Source organism: Rhinolophus hipposideros (genome assembly GCF_964194185.1).
Source record: "Rhinolophus hipposideros genome assembly, chromosome: 13".
Lineage (NCBI taxonomy): Eukaryota > Metazoa > Chordata > Mammalia > Chiroptera > Rhinolophidae > Rhinolophus > Rhinolophus hipposideros.
In genome coordinates, this window is record NC_138059.1 from 15,403,415 (window position 1) to 15,425,715 (window position 22,301).

The following is a 22,301-nucleotide window of genomic DNA, read 5'->3' on the forward strand; positions in this document are numbered from 1 at the left end:
TATTGAAGGGAGTATACTCATTCTTTTAGTGTCTTTTGCTCTGCTTGTTATAGCCCAATAGTTACAGAAGCCACCTAGGTTTGTGTGTTGGTTTGAATAGACTTTATTTGTAGAGCAGTTTAGCTTCATAGAAAAATGGAGTGGGAAGGGCACAGATCCCATATGCACCTACCCCACACACATACAGCTTCCCCCACCATTAGCATCCTATTCTAATAAAAGTTTTATGTTGGTGTTTCAGTTTTGATGAAGGTGAGATAGGTAAATTTATAGCGGGAATTAGAAAATATTACTTGGCAGTTGAGAATATGTTTTTTAATTATTGAATACAAATGAGTACTTCCATTACCCCAAACACAGCTTCTTGTTAATGTCTGTTGTGTGCACGTGTGTATGTTCTGGCGCATGCAATATATATGCAGTCTTTCTCTTTATAGGAGATATGTCTATATAATTGCTCAGAGCGTTATTTTTTAAGTGTCTTCTGTAGAATACTATTTATTATTTCAACAGGGGGATTTCTGCTTTGTATTCTGTGTTATACATTGTTTTCCTTAAAACTTTATCAAGAGACTTCTGCTAAAAAAAGAGTTTGAAAATTTCAAACTGAGGTCTTTCGATTATTTTTTAAGGAGTCAGATTATGAGCATAGGAGCCATAGTAAAAGCTAGCGGGGTTTTGATTCTGGCTGTCTATAACACAGCAATCTGGTTTCAGTCTTGTACTGTTGGTTTGACGTTGTCTTTGCGATGCCATTACTGAATACCTCTGACTCACCATGCAGGCGGAGGTGTCTGGCATCCCCGAGCACTTAACCAATTGTGTCCGACCTGATGTCCGTGTTTCTCCGAGTTTCAGTCAGAGCTGTTTGGCCTACAAAAATGATAAACAGATGTCCTACGGATTCCTCTTCCCCCCCTGTAAGTTATAGAGTATCAGGATCAGACCATTCTAAAGGGATGTAATTTTGTGGAGTCTGGAGTGTGCGACTTGGTATGTAGGACGTCAGTGGTTTTCAGCATTTCTTCAAGATGGTGTTTCAGAGATTGAAGAGACGAGCTTCTGTGGGATCCTTCTAAAATTGGCCAGGAAAGAGACCAGCTTGCACACATCTTATTCTCCAGAGGAATTTTAAAGTGCAAGGGAATATTCTGTGTGCCCTCTCCATCGTGAAATGAGAATCTGAAAGTGAAATAGTAAACCGTTAAGACATTAATTGGGGCAGCTGGATGGCTTGGTTGGTTAGAGGGTGAGCTCTGAACAACAGGTTGCCAGTTCGATTCCCACATGGGCCAGTGAACTGCACCCTCCACAACTAGACTGAAGGACAACTACTTGGAGCTGATGGGCCCTGGAGAAACACACGGTTCCCCAATATTCCCCAATAAAATTTATTAAAAAAAAGTTCATCCTTTAAAAAAAAGATATTAATTATTTAAATAATACCATCATGGTGATCTCTTAAGAATATGTGAAACCCTTTAATTATCTCTCATTACCTTAATGACATTTGTTTAAGGTCCAAATTATACTAGTGACATCAAGGACTTCTTTACATACTATTTAGTAGACCAAAGACGAGTTAGGAAGAAGAAGCATTGTAAAAATTTTTGAGGGACAACTGTTGAGTAAAAGAAAGATTGAATGGGAGGGGATATAGGAAATTCTCTATAAATGAAGGATTGAGTGGAAATAAAAGAGTAGATCCATCTACTTTATCCTGTTTGGACCACTTTAGAAGATTGATTTTTTTTTTTTAAATTGATACAGGTTTTGGTAAGAAATGACAGTTTGTTTTCCTAATATTTAGATCTGAGCTCTTCACCAGAAGCTAAATATGATGCATTCCTTGTAACAAATATGGTTCCAATGTATCCTGCTTTCAAACGTAAGTCCAATATTTACCTAGTAAACTATGATTTATGAAAAAAGTATTTCTAGATTTGCCACTTACCTTTTCTACCTCTGTACTACTTTTTGTGTCTCGTCTTTATGATTTTTGAAGACCTTTCATATAAATTCTCTATTGTTAATCCAAAATATGAATCTGTGAGGGAGATTGGCAGATTCTTTATTCATGGTTTATAATTAAGAAATCAAATCATAAGAAGTGACCCAGATTATGAATAGTAGAAGCTGAACGAAACCAAGCTTGTGTTTTCCTTCTCATCTGGTGTTCTTTCTATTTCCATGTTCACTATAAAGCTCTTTAAAAGGGGTCTTCTCTGTATTCCGGAGGCCACTTGACATTTAACAACATCTATATTTATTTACTGGATGTTACAGTAAAAGCTACTTGTAGCACCAGTCTGCTTTAGGGTGATAATGATGATGTATTTTGATTGATCCTGAAATTTAGCAAGAACGTAATTGTCTTCTGAATTATTAGAATGTTACATTGGTTTTAGAGCCGCGAAAAGTATCTTAGTTTCTCTGAACACTTCTAAGTTTTTTGTACGTGACATAAATATTTGTGGATGATAGTGATGCTATGAATAGTATAGAGACAATGAGCCCTGGGCCAAAAACTGAGTTCTAGTCCCAGGAGAGTGACCTCTCACTACGCAATCATAGAAATGTCATTTAACCTCTCATTTGTAAAATTAAGAGGTTTGATTGCATGACCTCAGTAGTTTATATACAGATCTATGACTTAATTGTCCAATGACCAAAACAATGCTTTCTATTTCTCGTAACAAAGAATTCATTCATTTGCCCATCCATCCATCCATCCATCCATCCATCCATCCATCCATCCATCCATCCATACATACATACATACATACATAGAGAAAGCATTCTGGAGTAGCTTTTACTTCCCTTTAGTTCATTTACAATAAGCAGACTTATATGCTTATAAGGAAAGGTAGGAAAAGAAGACACCTCTGCCTACCTGGTAAATAACATTATGTTACAGGACTTTAAGGGTTGAAATAAAGTTTCAAAATTGGACTCATCGGAATGAATGATTGTAGAGTATCATCTAGAGTGGCAAGCTCCCCAACTTTCGACATTGGTGAAATGTCCAACATGGTTTAGAGAAATAAAAAGTTTGTTTTATGTCCTAGTTTAGTAAATTAGTTTATTCAAAGATAGAATCCATTGCTTGTGAGTGAAAAAGTAAAGTATACTCTTAAAAGAAGGTTTCCTGGTTTGTTCTCAGGCACAATGGAGAAATGTCTCAGAAACCTACAGAGACACATTTCTCACAATATTACATGAAATACAGCTTCCTTTAATTTCCACACATCAGGGTTTCCTGGATTTCTCTATTCTTTACTGATGCCTTTTGACCAAGCAGTAATAAAGGAAACACTCGGTACCACCCTGAGGCTGGCATGGCAAAAGTCCTTTCACAGAGGGCTCACTGTTCTTCACCAGGGAATGGTTTTATTCACATGCCACATGTGGGTTTGGCCTTTAGACTGTTCTTATTGTGATTTTTTTCCCCTCCTTGCCTCTCTAGTTTTTATGCTTAACATTTGAATTTCTCTTCCTCTGTCCTCCTTTCTTTATTGCAAATAATTATCTGCAGTATTTTGGCTTTGGTAGCCTGTTCTTTCTCACTTAGAGTATCAGAAGGTATAAGCAGTTGAAATACTATGAGAAAACTGGCCAAGTACTTTTAAATAGGAGGAGGTAAGGAGTAATAAAGCCTGAACTTTATAACCTCCATGTAGAATGGAACATAGTAAGTTGAATCTTAATACATTTCAGAACCAACTCATCGTTTGCCTTTCCTGTTCTCTTGCTATTTCCTTCCTTTGCCTTTCTCTTTTCCATTCTGCTCCTCTCCTGCCCCTCTGATTGGTTGGTACTAATGTAAACTGGAGCTAGAGTGGACAATTGAGTCTTTTCCAGGGGGTGACCTTGAAACTGAGCAAAGAATAATGGAAGAGAAACCTGCCATGCACAGATCAGGGAATGAGTTTTCCAGGCAAAAAGAAAGAGCAAATGCAAAAGCTTACTTGGAAACAAGTTGACAAGGTTGGGGACAGGAAGAAAGCCACGTACCTGAGGGGAAATTGGTAGGAAGTAAAGTCATGGAGGTAGGCAGGGACAAGGTGCAAAGTTGGGATTTTATTCTAATTACGTACAATGAGAAATCATCTGGAGTGTTAGAAATTGGTGTTGGGGGAAGTGTGATACAGTCTGATTTGTGGTATAAAGGATCCATCTGGCTACTGTATAGAAAACAGGCTACAAGGAAGCAAGAGTTTCTTACAGGGAGCCTAGCAAGTAGTCTTTTGCAGTAGTTCATTGCAGAAAAGATGGTAACTTAGACCAGGGTGGACACAGTGAAAACGGTGAAAGTGGTCAGATTGGACGGCTGCGATGTATTTTGGAGGTGGCACTGACAGGACTTGGTCACATGTGTATGAAGTAAGGAGAGAAGTCAGGGATGTCTGAGGATTTTGACCTGAGCATCTGGTTAAGTGCGAGTGCCACTAACTATGATGGGAAAGCCAAGAGTTGGAGCAAGATTGAGAAGGAAAATCAAAAATTATGTTTGTATAATTTTTTGCTCTACATGATTAAGTATTCAAGTGGATCGTGAGATGTATGGTTGGAAGGCATGCCTGGAGCTCTGTCACGGCTAGAGACATAAACTGGGGAATTAGCATATCTATAAGATCATGAAGAAAGAAAAAGTAGATTAAAGCTTTTTATTGATTTCTCACAAATACTGTTCTTCCTGTTTTATACTTCCTGTTCTCTCTGCCCGGAATGTCCTATCTCCACTTCTTTGCTTACGAAACACCCACTTATCCTTCAGATCTCAGCTCAGTAACCACTTCATCTGCAAAATCCTTCCCTGACTTATTGGGCTAGGGTAAACTCTCTTACCAATGTCCCCATGTCATTCTCTTTGTTGATCCATAAATGACACACACATACAGCTAATGCTTTAGGATGTATTCTACTCAAGAATCACAACAGCGCTCTTGACTCTTGGTTTGAGAGATTTAGCTTGTAGAATGCATCGTAGAGAGAATTTGGCCAAAACAAGGAGTTTTGTTCATGAACTATTGATTTTGTCTTTGCACAGGAGTCTGGAATTATTTCCAAAGGGTACTGGTAAAGAAATATGCTTCAGAAAGGAATGGAGTTAATGTGATAAGTGGACCAATTTTTGACTATGACTTTGATGGCTTACATGACACACAGGACAAAATCAAACAGTAAGCTTTTAATTTCCACTTATTGTGCATTTTTAAATTCCAAGATCTCACTCAGGACTATTTCTTCAAATATTCACGTACTGGAGAAAAAGGGATACCCCTTCAATCTTTTGCTCTTTGAATCTCTTTATGATTTTTTTTTCAGTTCTTTTGAACCTTTGATTAAGCGTGGCATTGGTGGTTGGAATGGAATTGGGTTTTGTGGTAAATAAATGCACTTTTGCGTCCCAGAAAAGAAAATGTATCAAAATATTTTAAAAAATGTTTTGTCATTTATTCTTCAACAACTTTTCTGTGGGAAGATGATAATTTTCACTTATCTTCATTATTGGGGTGTGGGGAGACTTCTAGAATCCTTTAGATTTTCAGAATTAGTACATATCAATAGGAAATTGCATATAGACTTTGGTCAAATCTAGTTTCTATCCCTCTCTGTGTTGCTATTGATAAGATAATAGAATAAGAATATTCTGTTTCCACGTACTTACAGTCTGGTGGAGAAGGCAAGAAAATAAAAATACGACAAATTCATAATGCCATCATTTAATGTTCTATCCTCCCAGGCTCATCACTAACACTCAGTTCTTAGTATTTCCTTTAGTAAGTGAGTTCTTTGTACCCAGCTCAGAATCTCACTGTGGCTTAAAAGGGCTGTTATTCCCTTAGCTTCAGTGTTTCCTGTCTGTGGTCCATTTTATACAACTCTATGAAAGTTACTTCCCCGAAACATGGCTCTCATAGTGACATTCCCTCGCACAGAAATCTTCAGTGGAGCGTTACTATCTAAATAATAATGCCCAAACACCACAGCTCAGCACTTAGAACCCTCCATAATTTGGCTTTTATTGACTCTTCCAGCCTTACAGTTCTGCTACATTGATCTATTCTTCATGTCCAGTGTCCAAGTCTTGATTCAAACTGTTTTCTTTGCCTAGAATATCTTTTTTGCTCTGCCAGGTTGAGAGTGAGTGTGATTTCAGGCAGCAAAAACATGTTCAAAGATAGAGAAGTGGGCTAGTGCTTAGAAGAGAAAACTGATTCTATTGAGTGGGAATTTTAGTGACCTAGGCAATATTCATTGGTCATCACCTGAAAATGAAAGCTCCTACACCAGCTGTAATTTTATTTTACCTTCCTGTTTCAGGTACGTGGAAGGCAGTTCCATTCCCGTTCCGACCCACTACTATAGCATCATCACCAGCTGCCTGGATTTCACTCAGCCTGCGGACAAGTGTGACGGCCCCCTCTCCGTCTCCTCATTCATCCTTCCTCACAGACCCGACAACGAGGAGAGCTGCAATGTGAGTTCAAAGAGAGTCCTTTAGGATTTGCTTACATAATTCATCTTTATTTCTCAATTTGTATTCCCACGGTTGAACTAGAACACACTTATTATGAAACATTTGGATTATACAGCCGAGTGGAAAGAAGAGAGGACTCTAACAAAACTTGACTCAACACTTAGGAATTGTATGTTCTCATGGCTTTTTATTTTTCGATGTAAGAGTGTGTAGGGGTGTGAATGTGCATTTAATGTAGTTCTATTTATGTCTTAGATTTTGACAAATGATGAAAGTGCCCAAATGTTTTCAGTTTTGCAAAAGACATATAGATTTTATAAAAAGAAAGAGAAAAGTAGCAAAATTTTAATAATTGTTTAAACTAGATAAGAGTTCATGGGGGCTCATTATATTAATCTCTCTACTTTTGTGGATGTTTGAAAATGTCTGTAACAAAAATATTTAAAAAGACACACACACACACACACACACACACACACACACACACACACACAGAAGTAGATACTTCACAAATCAGATTTTCCTTTGCTACTAGTTATGAGGGCAAATAGAACAGGTCACCCCATTCTCAAATATCAGGATGACTCCTGATTCACTCATCCCTACGTGGAGACAGGATGGCATGATGAAAACAGCCCATACAGGTAAACAGGAGTCATGCTGTATGCTCCTGGCCCTGAAGTAATTCTGCTCTCAGGTATAAATCACATAATTACTCCAGGTCTCTTCAATGTGATGGAAAAATCTGTGCTCCAAAGCTGATTTTAGAAGTAATAGTCTTTTATGCTTTTGTTCATTTAATAGAAGGAGCAGGGATAAAATCTACAGGAGCTGATTTTTAGTCAACAAGCAGTACTCAGATCCCCACATTGTGTAAGGTACCGGGAGAAACAATAACATGTTTTGTAGAAACATAGTCACTACTCTAGGCAGCCTTCAGTGGGGGAGAGGTGAAATGAAACAGGTGCAGGAATTGCTACACTAAGAGGCAAAGTGCTGTAAGAATAGCTTCCACAGAAATTATCAGCTTCATGGGCAAGGTAGCTTTGGGGCTATGGCTTCAATTGTAGGTGAAGATCTAGGCTGTGATTATCCAAAGAAGATAAGGAATACAGGAAAAAAAAAATTTTGAAACATGGCCAAAAAAGCTAATTAAGTTTGGCCAGAATACTGGAAATGAGGGTAACAGTGGGAGACATGATTTTAGACGTTATTTGAAATCAAATTTGAAATATAAGAAGTAGTAATAATATTCACAATAGCAGTAGTAGTCGTTGTGACTATTGATTGAGTACATGCTGCCGTCCAAGTACTATCCAGGTCCTCTGCATATATTATTTCTGATCATGTAATTACGAGGCAGAGGATATATGGTTATCACTATCCCCTTTTGTTAATGATTGAGAAACCTGTAGCAAATAAAGGGGAAGTATGTTACATGGTTACCTGGCTGGTTAGTAGGATTGCAGAACTTTAGATGCAAGGTTTCTGACTCCAAAAGCCCATCCTCTTTCACGTTTACCAGATTTCTATAGTGGAACCTTGGGATCTGAGGACTTTTTCTTATTGTACAGGCATTAGAAAGCCATGGAAAATGTTTAAGCTTAAGAGCAATATTTTAGTTTGTGCTTCAGGGAAATAAATTTGAATTGGAGGGGATCAAACGTGGTGCTCAAAGGGAACTTTGGTAAGGTTCACAGGATTGAGGTAACAACTTGAACTGGGGTTGTGATCTTAGAAATTTAAGAAGGGCGGAAAGCAGCAATATTTTACCAAAGGGATCAGTAAGATCTTATAAAGAATTGAATGAGAGGTGGAGAAGCAAGGGAATTGTAAGAGAGATGAGTTGTCATTAACATATTGGCTTGACCTTCTCCATTTTGCTTGTTCGTAAATCATTAAGAGTCGCTAATGTTGTATAGGGGGATATAACGCCTCTGTATTGCTACATAATATACTTTCTTTGAACTTCAGTTTTCCTAAAAAAATTTTGTGGGAAGGTAAAATTTTGGCAAAACATAAATAAACACATGTTAATGGAGTGAAATTCAAAATCGCCATGCATTTTTTGAGGTAAAGCAGAGACTGCAAAGAACATTTGATTCGTAATAAGCCATTGAAGGTATACCTAGATCCTTAGGAAATACATATTCAAATGTCTCTGTTGTTAGGGGAATTTGGTGAGGGGAGGGTTTGAAAACGGTCCAAGTTCAGGTCAGAATCATTCTTTAGTTACGGCAAAATTTTCACCTGGCAAACAGAAGACACATTAAATCCACTAATGTGTCTTCCTTTTCTTCCTGGTTCCTGAGTCTGAGTAGAGCTCAGAGGTAGTTCTTAGACAGTCCATGGCCAGTATGCTTCTTATTGAAGAACCACCTTGCTTGGAAGTTCACCTTAAAACTTCTGGGGCTTCAATTCCCAAAGTCAACTGGGAGAAAGTCAGGTGAACAGTACATTTTCAGAGGAAGAAAGACAATAGGCAAATTCCTGGGTTGTGCCTTGGTTTGCGTCAATGTTCTGAGTTGTATATTCTTGAAGTTTCTCTTTTCCTTCCTCCCTTGGTACACATGGACTTTTATTTGAATTTTATCAGTTTTGCATTTTATACCAGGTTCTTCCTCCGCATATACTTCTGTCGATTGCCAGCCAACATCAGGCAGAAGACATTGTTTTCATGTGAAGCATAGCCAGTATTTGCTAGTGACTAATGGGATGCTCGATTTTTAGCACGTGAGAACCATAAAAAGATGTCCCTCCAATGAATTTAGCAAATCACTTCCCAAGGGAAGAAATAGCAAAACACAGATTTTCCCCTGAATTCTTATAATCCTAGCTGGCCATTATTTAAATTAGAAAACAACCTTGTCACCCCTTGCCCACACATTCAAATGACTTACTGACCATTGAAAATCAAATAAATGAGTTGAATACGAAAATTCTCCCAAAATATAGCTTCATGCTTACTCTGCTAACTCTGAGGGGGTCCTAAGGGCTTTGGAGACCTCCTACTTCGTTAATTATATGGTCACGCCAAGGATTGGTCAGTACCGTTGTGGGTAGAGTTATATTTAGGTCTTTCCTTTCCTGTGAATTGCGGAGATCTTGGTTAGCTTGGGTTAGGAGGGTGGGGCATGGAGGGTTAAAATCCTTACTTCCCCAGCCTGCAAAGAAATTTCTTCCTGTTTCTTCATTTTGCCTGGGATGGCCAGGCATCACTTTCCTGAACCAACACCCTCGTGGTACACATTTAGCACTGGCTAAACAAGCTGCTGTAGCTCCCTGTCCAGGTCTGTGTGGGTTGGAGCTCTCTGAGAAAACCCATTGCAGGTTCTTGGGCTTTGGTGGGTCATTCATTGAGACCACCAGCAGGAAAAGAGTTGGGTGAGGGCATGTTTGAACATTCTCAGCCCTGGACGTGCAACCACCCTTCAACTTAGAGAAAGACTTCTGGGAGCTATTGCAATTTAGGGGGCATTTGAGAATGAAATTATTTGCAGAGGCTCTTCTGCTTCATGTCTACTAATGAAGATAGGCATTTCCCTATAAACCTCAGGGCTCACAGATGTCATTCTTTCTTTCAACTTCCCTCAAAAGTGAAAGAAGATCTTTTTAAAATGTAAAGAACTGCTTCGCCTGAATTGCTTTTTAGTTTCAGCTCAGACATGAAATAGATTGTTTGGTGTGGGACATCTGAATGTCCTTTGTTTGGAATGTGTGCCAATGAGGCAGTTCTTGGCAAGGAGCTAAGACAGAAGGAGATTTTTTTTTCCCTTTTTTTCCATGATGTTTCCTTACTTTAGTTTCCCTCCCCGCTTCTTCCATCCTCTTCTTCTTTCTCCCTCCAGGGAGCTGTTGAAGTAAGCATTCTTATCCTTTTGAATCAATGGAGAAACTGAGGCATAGGAAGGTCAAGTAGCTTGACCAAAGTCTCAAAGCTGGGACGTGGTAGAGCCAGAATTCCAAACGAGGCCTCTTGGCCCCAAAGTGCTGGCCGGGTGGATCAACTGAGCTGCTTCAAGTCAAACTCATTATTCCAATGTCAATTCCTTGCACTCTAAGAGATGATGTTGTTGACGTAGCAGGTTCTTCTGGAAGACTAGGCATGCACGCACATGGTTCTGGGCTTTGGGCACAAGCTGTTCACTTTCCTGGGGAGGCAGAAGAGCATTCCAACTTATCTGTGCTCTGTGCTCCACATTGCAATTTGACAGCAGGGGAAGAGCAACACATTACTGAATTCTCCATGACCTTTGGTTTTCCTAAATTTGATTTATGTTTTGAGAAGCGATTGAGCCAAGTGCCCTTTCATACCACATGTCTCGTTTATTTGGTACAGCTAATTGCTGTTGAAAATGTTTACAGCCACGGGCAGGTATTTGTGGTGCGTTACTGACAGGCATGTGGTTGAGTGGCAGGGAGGCCAGGAAGAAATAGCACTCATAGGCTCTGGGTGCAGGAGTGCGGAGAGGTCATTTGTGGACTTGGCACAAGCTGACCATTTGGAGAACTCCTTTGGAAAATTGTGACTCTTATTGTATTCTGTTTGCATTGCAGAACTCAGAGGATGAGTCAAAATGGGTAGAAGATCTCATGAAGTTGCACACAGCTCGGGTGCGGGACATTGAACATCTCACTAGTCTGGATTTCTTCCGAAAGACCAGCCGCAGCTATTCTGAGATTCTGACACTAAAGACATACCTGCATACATATGAGAGCGAGATTTAACTTTCTGATCCTCTGCAGTGCAGTCTTATCAACTGGTGTATATTTTTATATTGTTTTTGTATTTATTAATTTGAAACCAGGTCATTAAAAAAATGTTAGTATTTTAATCTTGTACCAAATCTGACACATTACGCCCAAATGACTCCACTGTTTTTCTCTAATGCTTGATTTAGGTAGTCTTGTGTTCTGCGTAGAGCTTGTAATAAATACTGCAGCTTGCGTTTTTAGTGGAAGCTTCTAAAGTGTGCTGCACGTTTGATATTTGCATTGAGGAAATGTTAATTTTCCAATGCACGGTTGCCACATTTAGTCCTGTACTGTATTGAAATACTAATTTTGTAAAGTTGCATTCATTTACTGTTAATTATGACAGACATATTTAAGCCTTATAGACCAATCTTAAATATAATAAATCACACATTCAGTTTTTTTCTGCTTTTATTTGGCCATTATTTCACCTATGAATTAGAGTGTTTGCATTTGGTATATTCATGCATGAAAGGTATACATTTCCTGTATTGGGCCCTCTTCCTAGTTGAAAATAGTTCACATTCAAATGGGCATCCATTATGTTCAACTTCTTCGGTGGCCTGGATGAGATACTTTAGGTACATATCTATGGAAAATCAAAAGGACAGAGGGAAATGGAGACCAGAACTCCTGAATATCCTATCTCTTTTAAAAATATTTTGAAGTTTGGCAGAATAGATTCTTTTGATCAAGTTGGTTCAAAGCTCTAAGTATTAGACTCAACTGAGAAAGTATTGAGCATATATTCTGTATAAAGTATCAACCTAAGAAACATGGAGGATAATAAAGAGAACTAAGACAGTGGGATGAGATATAGACATAAAAGTATAAACAATAAATCAAGGTAAATAATAAGTACCAAGGTGGCCGTTTGGAGAATGGTCTAGTGATAATACAAAATGACAGAAAGGTTCGAATGGTAGGTTGGATGATTTTAGATGGACACAATTATGGCTTTAAATAATAATGAATCACAGGGTAAAGAAGTCATTCAAACATTTTCAGCCCTCCTGATTGTGTCATGGAAAAAGACTCACCTTAGTGTTATCATATCTATAACAGTTGCTAAATTGTTTCATTATTATCGTGTTAGTTTTCACAGTTGCCCCTTTTATGGTCAGTGAAATGAGCTTTACATTTCTATAAATTTTTCTTTAAGAATAAATTTAAGAAGGAAGACATTGTGTCAAATAAAAACTACAACAAATGTAGGACAGATGGTACTGAGATATGGGAGAAATCACGAAGGTGGTAAGAGAACAAATGATGTTTGGGAAAAGGCTACAGGAATACATTGGGAGAAGTGAATTTGGTAATACTATCAAGCAGCCACTATGTCCCAGGAACACTTCTGGCACTTCACATGCCTTGTCTCTAAACAGTGAGAAGTAAGAAGCTCAGGGAAGATTTTATGGAAGGGGAAGAACAAAGATGGGAATGGAGAAAAATGCTCGAATTGGGCTTTGTAGTTTGGAGTAGGGTGGAAGTAGGGTAGAAATGAATTGAAATATAACTCGTTCTTCATTTAACAGTCAATGTTTTATTGAGCATCTCTATATACCAGCATCTATATTTGCCCTTGGGGATGAAATAGTGAATAAGGTAAACATGGTTCTTGATGCCATACAGCTTGTACTTTAATGGGAGAAAGAGACCCCCTTTAAAAGTCCTCACAGTTTAGTTGCAATACGTGCTTTCAAAGAATTAAACGGACACAGAAGGAAAAGGGGTGGAAAGAAAAGATCCTTGTAGAGGACATTACAGCCAAGATTGGAGGATAAGAAGAGCTGTCCTCAAGAAGAAAAGGGACAAGAAGCAAAAGCGTAGCCAAGGGCTGGGGGTTGGAAAGGTCTTGGGATGTGTGAGGATCTGAAAGAAAACAGGTATGCTTGAATACAGTGGCAAGATCGGTAGGTACCAAGTAGGTAGATTCTTGTAAGCCCCATTGAGGCATTTGAATTCTCTGAATGCAATGGAGGTGTGACAGGATCTAAGATTTCAGTACGTTAATTTCAATATGCAATAATTACATAGTATGGTCTACATAAATTCTATGTAAAAGTTCATTCAACATGAGAGGGTCCACCTACTAGGTACTGTAGTTCTGTCTGCCCACAGCAGAATTACAAGGGAGAAGTGTCAATTCCATTTTCCTTAATAGTTGCAAGGTCCTTGTTTAGCCATATTTCTATATCACCTCAGATTGAACTCTTTTCAAAATAGGTTACACCCAAGGCTTTGGGGGAGAGCAGTTGCAAATTTAGTTGAGTTCTGCTACACTATTTTTATCCTTAGGTCAAGTCTTTCTCATAAATAAACTCCATACCCAGAGAGAACATCAACCACTGTGTATTTCAGGTGAGTGGCTTTGCAGATAAACACATGTCATTAATTGTGGGGTTATTTATGAAAGTCTCTGAATGGACAGGGACTCTATTAAAATGAGGTCTGGAAGACTATTTTTAAGTTGGGATATTTGTTTCTTGTTTTTTATATTGAGACCTTGGTCCATTCATGCTTTCATTGAGCAAGTTGCCAACGGCTTGCTAGCATGGTGGTCCTGTTCTAGTGGATGGAGTCAGAAACTGCCTCTCTAAAATGAGCTCACTGTAAATAGTGTAAACCAGGAAAGCAGCCACATGGTTTCCCAAGGGCAAAAACATTCTGAATGGTTTTGAGGAGAGTTGGCTTTTTTTTTTTTTAATCTCTGAAGAAAAGTAATGCTTGGTGCCAATTGGGTTTGCAAAATTCCCCAAGAGCCATAGGCCCCAAATTCCAGTTCCCATTATTCCTTGTGGTGGTAAGAAGAGGATGGCTGTGAATGAAGTCAAGATGATTCCTCCTGTTTGTATTCCTCTTACTTCATCTGTCTCTCACTACCTCTTTGCTGAGTCAGGACTGGGCTGTCTTGTGGGTGGGAAGTGGTAAAGGCAATAGAAGTTCTCTCATGGGTTTGAGCAGAGGGACTGGATGAGACAATGAGGAACAAGGTTTAGATATTTGAGTTTGCAGGCTGGGGTAAGGAGAGAACTGCTGAAGGCCCAACTGAGTGTTGTGATACTTCCTGTTTGGCTGCATTTCTTTTCTTTTCTGAGGTGCGGGGAGCTGCATTTCTAGGTACCGTGTTTCCCCGAAAATAAGACCTAGCCTACAGTCAGATCTAATTGCATCTTTTGGAGCAAAAAGTAATATAAGACTCGGTCTGATTGTCCAGCTAGGTCTTATTTGGGGGGAAACAGGGTAGCTCTGTAGACCATAAAGCAGACTTAACTAGATATTCCATCACCAAAAGGATTTATTAAGAAAAAGAAAGAAAAGACTGCAATCCAGTGAGTGTTGATATGGTGAATCACCTGCACACATTGCACTGGACAAAGATGGAGGACGACCTTACAGAGAGGAAGAGGAAGTTAAGGGGAGGGACTTTTACAACCGTAGAGCTCTATTGTGAACATAGAGTTGTTCCCATATTCTTATAGAGTTGTTCCTGTAAGGCTCTCCTAGGACACAGAGCGTGAAACTCCTCCCACAAGCCCTAGTGTGGGGACAGAGCCAGGAGTGCAGTTTCCAGGCTCTCGGCCTCACATAGAAAGGTGCTGGCTCAGGTAGTAAATGGCCATCAACTGTGATTGGATGGCCATCAGCTGTGGCTAGTTGGCCGTCAGCTGTAACCAGTGAACCATTGGCCACTAATATAACTGCTGTGGCTACGCTAGCAGAAAATGGGGGCTAGCAAGAAGATGGTGGCTGAGCCTGTAAGCGGAGCAGTGAGGATTGCGGATCGTGTGACTACTGCTTCCTGTGTCTCTAACCCAGCCTGCGAGAATATAGTGGTATGACTCCCCTACCTATGGCTCCGTGACTGTTCCTTTTTGGCCTCATCATATCCTGCATTTCTATGTGGGGAGCAGGAGCAGAGACCCTGCCTGAGTCCCCGCATGACACCTAGCTTCTCCCAAAGACCCTCCCAACTGATTATGCCTAGTTTAAAGTTTCTATCACAATTTTATCAGTGGATGACCTTGACTCCTCTTGGCGGGGATGTTCAGTTTTGTCTGGAATGTCAAAGTGAATGTGATGCTTCCGCCCTAGGAAATTTTGCACTCTAGCTGTTGGGAACAGGCAGAACTTCAATCCCTACATGGGCTCTGGGCACTGTTCTTCAGGTAGTTCTTTAGGTAGTTTCTTCACACACAGCCCGAGGTGCTGATTTGTGTTCAGCTGAACACTTGAGAGCCCCCTGCGGCATGCTGGAAGAGGAAGACCAGGAGCATTTCAGGACAGAGGCAATGAGACAGGCCATATAAGGCAATGGTTAAAAGCTGCAGATTTGCAGTTACACAGCCTTGGGCAACTTAAACTCTTAAATCTAAATTTTCTCATCTGTAAAATAACGATAATAATACCCACTTCTCAGAGTTGGCATAAGAATTATGGCAGGACACCTCACTGAAACATAAGTTGGGGAAATTTCCCCTTCATTTTTATCTCCAATTCCCACCAAGAAAGGTACCCTTTTTAAGTGTTTTCTTGGCTTTGGTGCTTTTTGCAGAGTACATGTGGAGAGCAGAAGCAATTTGAAATTAAAGGATTTCCTGTCTTTTGTGAAAACCTAAACCCACTGAAGAGGTGAAAATAAATAACTTTTAGAGTGCTAAGGGAGAAAGGGACCTTTCCTAGGATCCAAAGTGGAGAGAAGCCTGTGGATCAGAGCAGGTGGTTATACTCCAGGATGAGATGTATAATCCTGTTAAGGAAGTAGACCCTTAGGCCCTGGGGGTCCTGACCACAACTTGGAAACAGGAGATTGGCAAACCTGTAGGGACTGGGAGCCATTCAAAGTGAAGCCATGCATACCTGTTGCACTTCTCCCATCATTTTTCATTTACCAGAGTCTAGTGTGACCCTGGAGGAAAGATGGGAGCCTCAATAAAGACTGAATTAAAACATCATGTAGCCCATATAAGCTGGAAGCTTAGGTTAAAAATGACATTTATTGTAAGGAAATAAAGTTTTATTTCTTGTGGTGTGAGATGTATACTAACTACATTTGGAAAATGCTTAGCATCGTGTTTGGTACATGTCAGGTGTTCAAGAAACATAAGTTAAATGAAATCACGCCAGGAAAAAAGAAAAAAATAATAACGGAAGGAGCAGCCCGAGAGGTAAGGAGTGAACCTGGAAAGAGAGGGTATTGTGAAACCCAAGGATAAAGACACTTTCAAAAATGGAGGAAGTGGTCAGTGATGTCAAATGCCACAGGGAAGTTAAGATGAAAATTTGAGAGCATCTATTGAATTTTGCAATAAGGTGGTCATCTATGACCTTCCTGGAAGCATATTTAATGAAGTGGTCTGAAAAGCAGCCAAGCTGTTCTGGATTGAGGAGAGGATGGGAGACCACACTGGAGGCAGTGAGTGGAGACTGCCCTATGAAGAAATAGGAAATAAGAGAAATAGACAATAACTGTAGCAGGGTGGTAAAGGAAGGGAGGATATTATTCTACTTAGGATGGGTTAAAGCTTTTACAGGCTGTTGAGAAGAATTGATGATCCTGGCAAGGCACTAATGGCTAAAGCAATTGAACTGTAAACAAATTTGAAATTGAAAGCAATTGATGAATAAAGAGTCAGCTGTAATAGATTTGCCTTCAAATTAAGGAACTAATAAAATTACCTCTTGGGATAAGCTTTAGTTAAGAACATATGATATGTATCACACTTTGCAAAATCATGGCCTGCAGGCTGGATACAGACCACAGATGGCTTTGTTTGCCCACATGATATTAAAAAAATAAAATAAAAAGAGAATTAGATGCCAAAATTTAAAAATCAACAAGCTTCCCATAAAAATCCATCTTTTGGCCTCTTAAAAAACGTTAAAACAAATTTTTACTTCGTCATTGTTTGTAGGCTATTGTTCCTATCAACAATTAGTAGAAGCCTATTTGGCTATATTCTCTAGAACATGTTTTCTGTAAAAGGCTTTGTCATACAGTCGTTACTCAATTCTGCCCTTGTAGTGCAAATGCAACCATAAACACTACCTTAAATGAATGGGCTTTGCTTTGTTCAAACTAAACTTTATTGGTGGACTCTGAAATGTGAATTTCATATAATTTTCATGCTTTTAGAAGTATTGTTCTTTATATATATTTTTTCCAGCCATTAAAAATTTTAACTGTTCTTAGCTGTTGGCCAGACTGAAACAGCTGTCTGGCTGGGTTTGACCCTTTATTTGTGACTGCTGCTGTGGATTGCCACCTGTCCCATTGTTCTTCCTACTCCAGGTGGAAGACAAATTGTGCTTTTTTTTTTTTTTTTAATTGTGTGTGTGCTTTTGTTTTGCTCACACTGACCCTACCTACTACATTAATCTGCTTTGCTGTCCTTTAGGCATTTGACTTGCCTTGCTATTTTAACTACCTTGTTTAATAATCTTTAACAATCTTTCATTTCTTTCCTTTCTTAGGGCTTTGTTTGCTAACTGAGTAATAACTGAAGCCAGTCTTGTACTTCAATATATTATCTCCCCCACTTCAAAATTGGGGGATCTTGTCTTGTTCTTCATTATTTTCAGAGAACTTTGCATAGTGCCTTGCACAGATTTGATTATCATCTTGTGATAGGTGAGTGGCTGAACTATACTCTCGCTTCACCCTATGAGATAGTTAATGTCATTATCGGTGAAAAACACTAGGCTGAGATGAAGATAAAATGCTAATTCAGAGGCCCACATCTTACATCTTCTGACTCTGAAATGAAAACTGTGTTTCTTCTGTGTGCTGATGACATCCATTCCGGGCCATGAAAACACCCCAGCCAGAGACCTGAAGTTTTTTTGTCCCATTCCCTTACTTTGCTAAAACTCAGTTGCCCAGTTGGTCAAATGAGTTCAGTCTCTGCACTATCCCCTTTCACTTAAACAGCTTGAATCTGCAACATGAGGAAAGACCCTGGGGCTTTGAAATCAGATGTGGTTCAAGTCTGGGCTCTGCCAGGGGCCAATTCTTGGAACTGTTTTTTACCTTGTGGCCAGCTCATTGGTAAAATAGGGATGGCCACTTGCACCTCTTTGGGTATTTGTGAAAATTAGAGATAATGAATGTACAGTACCTAGTATTGTGTGACTGGTTCAATGAACATTTGCTATCTCCATGGGAAAAAAAAAAAAGAAACAACAACACAGGGCTCTGGCAATGGGGATGTATACTAATCATGTCAATATTTTGAAAGTTTATCGTGTTTCACATGATAAACACTCCATAGGCATTATCATATTAAATACTCACAAAATATAGTATGGCCCACTGTCCTGGGAATGAGGGGAATTCCTGGGATATAAGACTTTCAGTTCTGACACTGGGATAGTCCCTGGCACATTGGGACAAATTGGGTCACCTGAAAGCCCATAAGTTACGTGTGTTAGTGGGCCCATTTTACAGATGAGGAAGCTAACATTTAGAGAGGTTAAGTGTTGCCCAACGTCATGTATCTGTGGCAGAGCTGGAATCCCCGGTCACATGGGTTCAAGGTCAGATCCAGAGTTCTCGATCTTGACCCAGTATTCCTTCTCCTCTCCTCTAGCTATACTGGATGTGGGAGAGATGAGCTGTCCATTCCCAGTAGGAACTTGGTTGAGCAGTTTCATAGTAGCTTGAGTTTTTTTTGGGGTGGGGTGGAGTAGAGGGAGGGTGGTTTAAATTCCATCCTTTCACATTGGAAGGAAAAAAAAATATTTTTTCCTAATGGGAAAGCATTTTTAACGGGGGTGGGATGGGGAGGGTGGTTAAGAGTGAAAGTGGAGGTGGACTTGATCTCTTTCCTTTTTTACGCTCAGTAAAAGCTCAGGATAATCTCAGTCCTGTCAAGGTCCCACCATGTATCCCCGAAAATAAGACCTCGCCGGACAATCAGCTCCAATGCGTCTTTTGGAGCAACGATCAACATAAGACCCGGTCTTATATTATAGTAAAATAAGACCGGATCTTATATTAATTGTTGCACCAAAAGACGCATTAGAGCTGATTGTCCAGCTAGGACTTATTTTCGGGGAAGTATGGTAGTAAGCAGCTTTCTGCGGCTGGTACAAGCACACATCACACACAGCAGTTCCTCAGATAATGTCCTTTTGTTTGACATTGTTTATCAATCTCGTTTATAAGGTTAATGAGATTCCATAGGAACTTCACTCTTGTTTATATTATACGTATCAATGAGTCTTTGGCAAAATTGGCTTCATGGTACATCGTTTCGCTTAAAGTCACAGGACTTAACGATGACATTAAGTGAGAACTTACTGTACCTCTAGTGACACAATAAAGAGTTCTGTTACTCTGAATCTGGGTAAAGCATCCCTTTCTTTTATCCAAGGAGAGGTACACAGTTTTATCAGATCCGAATATAAAAGTGTCAGTTTGACAATGCGTGTACATATAACTCAGCCTCATATGATGAAAGTCCAAGTATGTGGAGGCAAAATGAATTGAACTGAATCCAACCATGTTTGGTTCCTGAACAATATTTATTAACAATAGTAATATTAAAAGGTAGCTTTTACAGGCCCAGAAATGGGGATGTTCAGTGGGTAGTACTTGGGATTTCCTAATGACAATGTGCCTTTTGTTTGTGTGTTGTACCTGAGACAGACCAAACAACAGTGACTTCAGGGAGAACTCCAAAGACTTGCAGTACCCCGAGAAGCAGGAAACAGCTGGTATCTTTTTGGCCTTTCCTTCCAGGCCCCAAGAAGCAAAGCCATCTGGGGACGGGAGTCTGAGGGTGCGTGGCAAGGGGAACGACAGTGGTATATGCTTTGGTATTGAGTGAACTCTTCCATTAAAAATGTCCCCTTCCATTATATTTTCTATATATCTCCAAGTCTTGTTTTCACTTTGATAAAAGTGAACTGGCATCTTAAGATGCTTAACTACAGGGCTGGGAGGACTATAGGTGGAGCCGGGCCGCTTGTTAACTCTCTAGTCTTGACTTCCTGTTGAACTTTGTGGTAACTTCGGGGGAGGGATGTGAATAAAGGGGGAAGCCATGTTAATCTCGGCCCCTTTTTTTCCATGTGGGTGGCCGCTTGGGACACCAGTGGGTGAGTGTGCATATACTCACTCCTTGGTGGCTTTGTTTCTTTTTTCTTTTCCAGAATAAACCATTCTTTTGGTGGATTTTCTGAAGAGTTATCTTCTGCCGATGGACATCATCAGTACATTATCACATCAATACATTACCTTTCAAATATTATTAACAACTGTGTGTGAGAATGTACTGACAGGAAAACATTTGCTCCTATTCTAATTACTCCTTTCCACAAGATGAGCTTCTGGACTTGATTTAGTTTAGTTTATTAAAGGTCTTGGCTTCCACAAATTATGGGGCAATAATACTTCTTACCCTCTTACCCAAGTTGGATTTCTACTTGGGGTGACTAGATGCTGATGGTTTGGGCTAGTAAGGTCTTGGTAGTCAGAAATTATGAGGAAGACTCAGGACAGTTTTCATTTTATAATACCTTAGCTGTGGTAGTCGCTATGTTCCATTTGTCAAGATAAACAATTTTTGACCTTGGAATGGAAAAAATTTCTATATAGGAAACATAAGTCAGCATTTTGTTCAGTTCAAAAAGCTGGTCATCTCCAGGTCTGCATTTTTTTCTTGTATCTTCTTAGGGGATTTTTCCCTGGGGAGGAGGTGGAGATTGCTCATGTCTGTTATTGGTTTGAAGTGGTCAGAAACAGAAGGTACACTCAAAGGGGATGGTGGAAGACAGGTAAATGAAGGCACAATTTGGAAGGGTTAAGGCAAATTCCTTACTTCTTTCACAGCTCTTGCGTCAACTTCTAACATTTGGCCACATGACCACCTCCACTAATTCATCTCCTCTATGTCCTACCTGACCACAAATCTACCTGCCCACCTGGACACTGTGCTCTCCTCACTAGCTTTCTTTCAGTGCCTGAGTCCCTTAGTAACACCCATTGATCCTTGGCTAACTTTAACCTGACCACCAGCAGCCCTAAAGTGCTGTAATGAACAAATACATAACCAATACTGACCTAGCCACCCACTGGTCCTATCTCATTCCTCTGAGCTTTCTCAATTACAAGGGTAAACTCAAATGTTGGTCCTGTGTGAGGCTGGGGGGAAATCTAGTTCATTTCGTTTTTGAAAACCCATAAACCAGCTCATTCAGCTGAATTAGATGTGAAAAGGGCATAGCTCCAAAGGCCCCCCGCTGTTAAGCTTGTAGGTTTCTTGTAGAGGCTGGAGAAGAAGGAGGAGGCAAAGGAGAGAGAGTATGTGTGGTTTGATTACAGTATAATTTTCCACCTCGGGGAGCGTTTCAAGCGTATTTTACCAATGTCAGGGAACCAATGACTCATCAAATAGTCAAGTGTTGGTTTTGGAAAAGGGAGAGGAAGTCACTGCTTTGGAGCGCAGTGATGGACGTGCACGAAGGTAAGATCTCATCGCACCGGTGGGACTAAAATGTTGGCAGGAATCCCTTGCTTTTTTCTGAGCCTGGGAGAGGTGCCATATCCCCCAGATCCCAGGAGTGGGGTGACGCACTTGCAGTCAGAAAACATTTAGCCTGAACCTTCCAATGGTAATACTTCCTGTGTCTCCAAGGACCAAGGAGCTGTGACTGTGAAGTGAAGCCTCAATTTTCTTAAGACAGAGAGGGGACAATGCTTGCCTTCTGTTCCCTGGTGTTGGCAGAGGTGAGGTGGGCAGAGCTCCGGGCCAACGTGCGCTGCACAAGAAAAGCAGCTGTAGGAGAGAATCTTGCCAGACTTTTCTACCCTAGGCCCTTATCTCTGCTCCACTTGCTGAGTTGGGGAATTGAGAAAGCACAATTATTGATTCAGAAACATGAGAGATGGGCATGAGCACAACAGAGAGAAAAATAACAATGGCCAGGGCTATTTAGCAAAAAACACAGTTCCTTATGTAACACTTACTTCATGTAAACTCATGTTACCTACGTGTTACAGGTCACATGTATGGCTAATAAAAACGATGTGATGAGGTGGAGATAACACACAGATAGA

At 40.0% G+C, this 22,301-nt stretch overlaps 1 protein-coding gene across 1 annotated transcript in view; it reads left to right on the forward strand.

Moving 5' to 3' along the window:
• ENPP2 (ectonucleotide pyrophosphatase/phosphodiesterase 2) overlaps window positions 1–11,641 on the forward strand; it is a 97,811-nt gene extending 86,170 nt beyond the window's left edge. Inside the window, 5 exon segments of the mRNA XM_081070896.1 lie at window positions 785–920; window positions 1,811–1,888; window positions 5,051–5,183; window positions 6,328–6,484; window positions 11,042–11,641. Of these exon segments, the coding sequence (XP_080927022.1) occupies window positions 785–920; window positions 1,811–1,888; window positions 5,051–5,183; window positions 6,328–6,484; window positions 11,042–11,212 (675 nt within the window). The 3' untranslated portion in view covers window positions 11,213–11,641.
• Window positions 11,642–22,301: the final 10,660 nt, after the last annotated feature.